General features: G+C 36.4%; 1 protein-coding gene across 2 annotated transcripts in view; it reads left to right on the top strand.

Annotated features, from left to right (window-relative positions):
- KERA (keratocan) overlaps positions 1-9,196 on the top strand; it is an 18,676-nt gene extending 9,480 nt beyond the window's left edge. The window contains exons 3-5 of one of the 2 annotated variants that reach the window (XM_007123694.3): positions 1,751-1,801; positions 3,122-4,015; positions 8,225-9,196. In XM_007123694.3, the coding sequence (XP_007123756.1) occupies positions 1,751-1,801; positions 3,122-4,015; positions 8,225-8,400 (1,121 nt within the window). In that variant the 3' untranslated portion in view covers positions 8,401-9,196. The remainder of the gene's footprint in view (positions 1-1,750; positions 1,802-3,121; positions 4,016-8,224) is intronic. The other variant, XM_007123695.3, reaches the window with a different exon arrangement.
- Positions 9,197-9,447: the final 251 nt, after the last annotated feature.

Raw genomic sequence — 9,447 nt, 5'->3', positions numbered from 1 at the left:
GTGCCCCGGTCCCGGAGGATCCCACATGCCGCCGAGCGGCTGGGCCCGTGAGCCATGGCCGCTGAGCCTGCGCGTCCGGAGCCTGTGTTCCGCAAAGGGAGAGGCCACAACAGTGAGAGACCCGCGTACCGCAAAAAAAAAAAAAAAAAAAAAAAGAAGAAGAAAATTAAGAAATAAGAGAGTAGCTAAAGGGGGCCGTGCAGATTCAGAGATCATCTGTTGTTTTATACTGAGGGTTTAGAAAAAGAAGAAAGAGAATAGGAAAAATGCAGTAGAGAGAGGAGATCATTGTTGTGACAAAAGCAAATTAACACTTGATTTTTTTTCTTAAAATATGAGAGGAGTGTACCTTTTGGGCTACTAAGAGATCATGTCTGAATTTGATCTTAAGCTATCAAGGCCCTGAAAATTAAAGGTATTTTTCAGTTGAGAGTGTAGGGCTAATGCTACAGAAAGGCTAACATTTCCTAATCATTTACAACAAATTAGGGCCAAACTTGTGAGGTAGTCCAGCAGTCTGTTGTAGATGACAAAACTGTGTTTAGGAGAAAGGAAGTAGGTGGTTCAGAAAAAGTTTTTTGAGTCCAGTGCTCTCCCCTCTTCACTGTGTTCTATCTTTGATGATATTTATGTGGGCAGTGTTGAATGAGTCATATCAATACAACTCCCTTTTCCCAGAATAAGATAGATTTTGAAAAACAAAATGATTACAATCAATCAGCAGGGTAATATCTGAAAATGAGATTTTCAAAACTTTTTGTCTTTCCTTAAGAGGCATACCATTTTTTTCCCTCAAATACAAGAACTGGAAGACATATTATCCTAAACTTCTATGTTAAAGAAAAACAAAAAACAAAACAGTGCAGCAGAATGGCCTATAATGGCCTAAATGCAAAACATCTTTTATAATGCAGGAAAGAAAAATCTCATTTTAATAATTATTTGGAATAAAGCTCCCAATATGAAATAGAGACATAAAAATTATTTCTATAAAACAGTTATTTCTATACACCATATTTAGTGCCAACATCAGGTACAGCTTTCCTGATTTCACTTTTAAATTTTTCAAATACATTTTTTATCTTTTACCCCTTGACCAAAAGTAATATATCTAAATAGAATCCCAGCATGTTTTATACAAAAAAAAAATGAATAAAATATTTCCATATAAACAGAAAACATTGGTCTTTATGTCTTTGTATCCAACTTTTTAAAAAGATCATCTAGAGAAAAATGCTTTAAAATCTTTTTTGTTGTAGTTGAAATCAAAACTGCTTTTAGTTTCTTGCTGTTAGATCAGGTCTCCAGATCAGTGCATTACAATATCTTTGGGACTGTGAACTCAGAGTGAAAGTTGCACTGAATTTTGTTATAGGTTCTTGAGATTAAAGTCAGAATTTCCTGTGCTGGGCTACCTAGGTACTGAGGTGCTGTGGTTGTTGGAGGGGTTAAAGCTGGAGCCATGGATGCATATATATTAGGGAGGATTCACAAAAACACGACAGTGGAGCCTGGGTCAATCCATTACTATGAATGAGCAGTGACCAATAGAAAGGGACGAGGAAGATCCAAGAAAACTGAGGTAAGCGGTGTTCTGAAGCTCTGTCAAAGTGGAAACAATAGATCAAAGGTGTTCATGGTGACTGGTCAGAGGAGGTTTTATTTTTTCTCGTAGGAGGCTAGACAGCATAAAATAAAAACAAATTCTTCTAGTCAAAGTTGTTATTTTTTTTTTCTTAACTGATTTTAGCAAACTTCAGATCCAGACACAGGACTCAGCGATACATTCCTGGACAGCAAGGTAAACTATTTTATGCTTTTCAAAACTCTTAAAGTTAAGAATTCAAAGTTATGATTCATCAGAGGCAGGTTTACAGCTTCAATAACTAAAGCAAATCCCTATTCTGAAAAAAAAATAATGTTTTAATGTGTCTCTGTTGGAAGATGACCAGAGCAGTATTCTGCAATCGCAAGAAATTTGACAGCTTGCGGAAGCTGCCCTGCGCTTGTCATTTCCCTCGATTTAGTGGCAAAATCGAAAGATCAGCATTTCTAAATGATGCTGATTTTATCTCTTCCTAAGGAATCAGTGAAATTTATTTGGTCTTTATTACCAAGTGTTTGAACTAAATGTACATTGATAAGAACGTTATTGTTATATAGATACATATTATTTTCCTGTTAGGACAGTTCTTTGTTCCCATAACCTTGTTGAAACTCAACGGGGAGGATTTATGTCTTTTAAATGTATCACATATCAGTAAGTGTTAACCTTTGCTCTGTTAGCATCCATACTGAAAATATGGAGATCCACCTGTATCCTGAGCATGTTCTTTGTTTTGTTTGGTTTCTTATCAACCATAGTAACACCGCTTACTTATGTAAGTGTGATATATATCTGTATCAACATCTATAGCTATATCTATAGAGAGAGAGTTTCATAATCCAAATTTCTTGGCTAAACAACTTGATCCTCTACTTAAAATATTAGAGGTCTTTCCCTAAACCCCCAAAATAAAACTTACCTGAGAAGTTGAGCAACAGAGCCAGAGATTAATCACACATTTTTCTTCAAATCCTAAAATTTTCCTTCTCAAAAAATTGCTAAAATGTTCTTTGATCTCTCTATTTCTTTGGTTGAAGGGCCAAAGAGCCTGGGAAATCTCATCCAGATGTTCTGCTCATTTAGGAGTAAAAGTGAAAGCATATGCCAACTTCTTAGGAACAACATAGACTCTAAATTTGAGTTATTAAAAGGTCACTTTTTTGTACTCGTGCGTTCAACTCTGGATTTCAGTTAACTTCCTTGCATTAAATAGCTCGAAATGGAAAATCACTTAAGAGTTCCTAAAATTTTCTTTTTCTTTCTTGGTTTTCATTGTGATTGGGTTAAAACCAGAAAGTTACAAGTTGGTGAGTCAGTTTCAGTGTTTGCAAAAATGCACTGCAGATAGTGCCCACTAAATAGATGGGTATTCGTTGATAAATATGCATAAAATGCTGACATGTCTTTACCTCCCTGCCCCCCTTGAAGAAGCAATGTTTATCGATCATTTTGGTGCATGCAGTTATCTAAAGGTCAAGATCTTTAAACATCTAACAATTTTATCCCTTACTGTAGGTACTAAAATGGCAACCAAAATCTGTTTCATCATCTGGGTGTTATTCATAACAGATACTGTATGGACTCGAAGTGTGAGACAGGTTTATGAGGCAAATGATCCAGAGGACTGGATGGTGCACGACTTCCATTGTCCCAGGGAATGTTTCTGTCCCCCCAGTTTCCCTACTGCTTTGTACTGTGAAAACCGGGGTCTCAAAAAAATCCCTGCTATACCGTCAAGGATCTGGTATCTTTATCTTGAAAACAACCTGATAGAAACCATTCCTGAGAAGCCATTCGAGAATGCCACCCAGCTGAGATGGATAAATCTAAACAAGAACAAAATAACCAACTATGGAATTGAAAAAGGAGCCCTAAGCCAACTGAAGAAGCTGCTTTTCTTATTTCTGGAAGATAATGAGCTAGAGGAGGTACCTTCTCCATTGCCAAGAAGTTTAGAACAATTACAATTAGCTAGAAACAAGGTGTCCAGAATTCCTCAAGGGACCTTTAGCAATCTGGAGAACCTGACCCTTCTTGACCTGCAGCACAATAAACTATTAGACAATGCCTTTCAAAGAGACACCTTTAAAGGACTCAAGAACCTCATGCAGCTAAATATGGCTAAGAACTCCCTGAGGAATATGCCACCAAGATTACCAGCCAATACTATGCAGCTGTTTTTAGACAACAATTCCATTGAAGGAATACCAGAAAATTATTTTAATGTGATTCCTAAAGTGGCCTTCCTGAGACTCAACCACAACAAATTATCAGATGCTGGCCTCCCTTCTAGTGGTTTTAATGTATCATCAATTCTAGATCTTCAACTGTCTCACAATCAACTCACAAAGGTCCCCAAAATCAGTGCTCATCTGCAGCACCTTCACCTCGATCATAACAAAATTAAAAGTAAGTAACCATCATGGTGTGTCTTTGACTAAGATATTCATGGTTATTAAATTTATTCTATATCTTCTTTAAGAATATCAATAATGTTCGTTTCCTCTCCAGCTCTCGTGCCCTTAGACATTTTTTTAGTGTATTTTCAAGTTTTGTCTATTCACAGACAGTGTCAATGAACCAAGAAGTTCAAATGTTCAAACTGCAAATTGAAAAGTGGATTTTAGTAATCTACAGAGGGCTATTACCTGTTGGAGAAACTAAATGTCTCTATCTTCATTTACTCTGAGGAGATTCTGATATTTCTGCCTCAGTGGGCAGACTAATTGAAGAAAGTGTACCATCCACAGGCAACCTCATGAATAGTAATAGAAGGAATATGATTTAGGAGGTATCAGGAAGGGACTTCTGTCCTAAAACCTAGAGGACAGCTGATGCCTACAATCACCCTAGTTAGAATTTCTGCTTTAGATCAGTGGGTTTCTCAAACTTTAGAGTACATAGATGGGTGGCCCCATCACAGAGTTTCTGATTGAGTAGGTCTGGTGGGACCTGAGACTTTTCATTTCTAGCAAGTTTCCTAGGGATGCTGAGATTGATGTTCTGGGGACCATACATGGGAAACCAATATTGTACTTTAAGGCTTTGCTCAATTGAAATTGAAACAAATGTCCCTGGAAGTTGGCAACTCCTTAGGACTAATGTCAGTCAACAAGGTAGAATACACACTCCTTTCCTGAAAATAGCTTTTTTTTTTTTTAACATCCTTATTGGAGTATAATTGCTTTACAGTGTTGTGTTAGTTTCTGCTGTATAACAAAGTGAGTCAGCTATATGCACACGTATATCCCCATATCCCCTCCCTCTTGCATCTCCCTCCCACCCTCCTTATCCTTATCCTAGCTATCTATTTTACATTTGGTAGTGTATATATGTCAATGCTACTCTCTCACTTCGTCCCAGCTTACCCTTCCCCCTCCCCGTGTGAGAGATGAGTGCAAAGTGTCTTGGAGGCAGAGGTGCCATGAAGGGAAGAAGTGGTTATAGAAAGAAGGGGCTGGAGACGTTAAAGGCAAACTTAGCATCTTCACAATTATGCCTGAGACCAGGCTGACTCAGGTGTAGAAGGAGACAATATCTTGGTCCAGCTACAGGGGATGATACCAGCCTGGCAACTATCCATGCGTGCTCCACCCTAGCACAAGCCCTTTAGAAAGCTAATCTTGAAGAGGCTTCTGAACAACCTTATAAAATACGTTCCTAAAATGAGAATCAATTGGATGGTTTGCAGGAAAATGACACAGATAATTGTCAGAAGGTTGTGCTGCCTGCTTATCACTCACTAAACTTTTCATTAAGCAAATAATTACATAAACATCCAACCTATAAGAATAGACTATTTTGCACAGGGTATTCTTCAGTTTTTCAATATTTTTTGGTTTTTTTCTAGCAGCATACTTGAGCATAAAATCCAGGAACTCATGAGCAGGCTGCTCCCACAGCAGTGATTTTTTCCATGGTGATGAGACACATTGTTTAATCTTGTAGTTAAAGCAAAAGATGCAACAGGAAAAAAAAATGTTAATAGCTGAATCTGTGCACTGAACCAAATAGTTACAGCAGCCAATATCAACCTAAATAAATGTAATTTTTTCCTGATGAAAGTTCTGTGCTTCTACAGGTGCATTCCTTACCTGACAACAAAAGTCCCATAGACATTTGATGTAGGAAGTTAATTTAAAGGGATTCCACATAGAGCCCTATTTGTGAATTGGGAATTCCCCTGAAGTGGGACGTTGAGAATGAGAGTGTTCACAAGTGAGGTAGCAAAATTCAACACATAGTTGGGCACCTATGCTAGGTACTTACATAGTTTTACAAAGTTACACAAAGAAGAGGACTCTATTTTTCCTCCACTTTTATTTTAGAGAGTTTTTTTCAAAGTTTTCTCATATATTTCTATTTTCCAATCATTCTTATACCTTAATGTGCATCAGAATCACCTGGAGGGCTTATAAAACACAGGCTGCTGGGCTCCAGCCTCTGGATTTTCAACCTCATAGGTATGGGGTGGGGTCTAACCATGCTGTTCTCAGGTAGTATTGATGCTGCTGGTCCAGGGACCACACTTTAAGAACCACAAATTAATCATCAAAAGAACCTCGTGTGCTATTATTAGGAATTTCTGAAGAAAGAAAAACTGAGCCTCAACTAAGTGAGGCTAGTTTTCCAAGGACAAAGGATAAGTATAATAGCCAGGACCTGAACCTAAGTTTTCCCATATTAGGTGTTTTTTCCCCCAGTCCAACATTATTATCATAGCACATTTTTCTTCAATGCCTAGAATATGAGACTTAAGACAAATTTCTATCAATAGAGGTAAAAATCGTTTTCACAGCAACAACATCAACAAAGAGAAATTGATTTACTTGCTGCTTAATGTAGATATCAAGCATGGTCATTTCTATATTCCAAGAAAAGAAATGGAAAAGAAGAATTTCCCTGGCAAGAGTCCTTGGCTCACCATTATATCACAATGCATTATAATAACTGCTAAAGTACTTATTTCTTCTTACCTCATAATCTAGTCTAGTTGTTAATGAAGTGGTTGCCAAGAAACATACCTCTTATATGAAGAGTTCTCAGAATTTATAGGACAGTGAACTTTTCTTATCCGAAATGATGGAAATATTTATTTCTTCTGAACACCTTAGGGGACTTTAAATTTGACAAAAATGTTATCTATTCAAACAAGTTACTTCTTGGTACTCTCAGAAACATTATAATTAATTTATGAAAATATAATTAAATTTAGAATGCTTGTTTTTACATTCTATTTATTCACACATGCATGGGTTATGGGTCATGAGGGTGATAAGGATAGGAGATAACACATCAGAAAGGACATAATCTCTCCAGCAGGCAAGGGACCCTGTGTAGTAGGAAAGGGACGAGGCTGGGACTCCGCTCTGCCACTTACTTGCTGAAATAAATACCTGGTGCACATTGCCTTACCCGTCTGAACCACTATTTTAGCAATGCCCAGGCGGGGAGAATAATAATGTTGCCCAATACAGGTTGTGTCATGATAAGGTTATAATATATGTAAGAAAAAATACCTTGATGAACACAAATCTGCTATACAGTCATTATTTTTAGCAAGTTGAATTCACAAAATGGCATAAGATCAGAACAGAGCACCCTCGCTGTAAGCATAAAATCCTTCAGAACAAGTCAGTGTACACCAACAGGACACAAAAGGAAGGTCATTGCCAAAGTTAGTTGGGTCTTATCTTCTAAGGGAAGATCTCTTCCTCAAAACAGTTTCAAAATAGGATTTAAAAGGAGTACATGAATTCATGGTTGAGATCAGCTATTGTGCACACTTGTCAGAATTTCACTGGTTTAAGAGGCTTTCTCTCCTGAATGCTCCTAAACTTCAATACAGACATTGATGCCAAGGGCTCTGATCCAAGGCAGGTGCATGCTTTCTTACATCTTAACCATATGAAAAGGCTGACAGGATAGTTCCTGGTTTGAATTTTTGTAATTCAGTTCTTGGCAAATGTTTCCTTTCCAATTAAATACACTTAAGTATGGAGATTCAAGGTTGTTTTCTGCAAATATCACATATATAAAGTTATATTAATTGCACTTTAAAAAAAACTTATCATCATGTACTACTAGTTTGAGTGTTTGCATTTTTTTAAGGTAACTTTCAAGCACCTTCTCTAATAATAGACTGGCTTTCTTCCTTTGCATCCATCTACTCCTCCATTCCACCATGCACTTACCCATTCATTCAGTACCAGCTCTGAACCATTGTTTCCACCTCTAATGCCCAAACACTACCTTTCTCATTCTACAGTAATCAAATCATGCCTTATCTGGCTTGCTAAAGGAAGAAGACAAGTGATATATCTTATACACCTTTGTTTCCATCACAACTTTTAACAGTATGTCCTTTCTAGTGCTCTGTATTAAGCATAGCAAAATAATGGACTGAGATGACTGTGTACGTTGCACATTTTTCCAGGGTTACTTCTATAAAACAGATATGCATAACTTCCAGCTTACACGAAAAGGGTTTGTCTCTCTGCCACTTTCATAGACCAGGCCACTAGACCCTCCATAGGACTGTTATAATAGCTCTTGGTCTTCCCGTCCTTAGTCTCTTGTATTCCAGTTCATTTATTCACGCTTTCTTTGTCTCCGTAGATGTGAATGTCTCTGTAATATGTCCTACCACTCCTATCACATTGCCTGCGGAACAGGATTCCTTCAGTTATGGACCTCATCTTCGCTACCTCCGTCTGGATGGAAATGAAATCAAACCACCATTCCCAATGGATTTAATGATCTGCTTCAGGCTCCTTCAGTCTGTCATTATTTAAACATGTCTTCAACAATCTAAAATGCATTTAATGAGTTCATATTTCTGACCTGAAATTTGGTTACCATTCATAGGTTTAAGATAAAAATCACTTTTCTAATTGCTTATGGCCACCATTTTTATTTGTATGGCTTACTTTTTTTCTATTCAAAGTTGCTTTTCTCCATGATATGTAGCACAGCCTGCTTTTCTTTAATTAATAAATCAGACACAGAGTTAAGATAGTTTATCAACTCAAAGATAGTTCCTTTTCGTCTCTCACAGCTTATTTATACCAAATAATACAAATACATTGTGATTCAATAGGAAGGATATATTTGTTTGCAAATGTTCAAAATTGCTTATGCAGATATTATATTCACAGTATAAACACAACATCTAACAGGAGGTAGAAATTTCTAGAGAAAATGAAAAAATGAGATATTTCTTTATCATAATTATAAAGAAATAATTAAGTTCAGATTGTTAAGTAACATTTGTAAGTATAAGTTTGGTATTTAGCTCAAGAATGGGTATGAAAATGCATCACTTTATAACAAGAAAATTCTAGTCATTTAATATCAAATAACAGAGCAATAGTCATTTTTAGTTCATTACTATTTCTTATACTTGCTGTTCTTAGATATAGTACAGTGTACTCTAGCAATTAAAGTTCTACATTTATTGTAACACATTTCTGACAGAATCTTAGTGTTTTAGCACTTGAAATCCACTTGAATTGCAAATTGTTCAGTTCTTATATTTGCCAGTGCTTTTTGGATTTTTTAAATAAAAAGAGTGAATGCTTTCTAACAAAAGAGAAGTAAAATATTTATTTCAGGAGGCTTATTCACAAGTCTTATTAAGAATATATTTTTAATAAAAAGTGTTATAATAACAATTAGTTCCATTTTTCTAGCATGAATACATTAAAATATATTTTCTCCTACCCGTTTTCCTCTTTTATCCAGTGAACACAAGAAAAAATTTATATTCTAATCATTTGACATAATATACCTGTTTCTCATGAGTCAAAAACAAAACAAAACAGGATTTTGTTAAGTAACAA

The sequence above is a fragment of the Physeter macrocephalus genome, chromosome 6, assembly GCF_002837175.3.
Source record: "Physeter macrocephalus isolate SW-GA chromosome 6, ASM283717v5, whole genome shotgun sequence".
In the NCBI taxonomy this organism is placed as follows: Eukaryota; Metazoa; Chordata; class Mammalia; order Artiodactyla; family Physeteridae; genus Physeter; species Physeter macrocephalus.
Note: the sequence above shows the minus strand (reverse complement) of the source record. Positions and strands in the feature narration are given on the sequence as shown.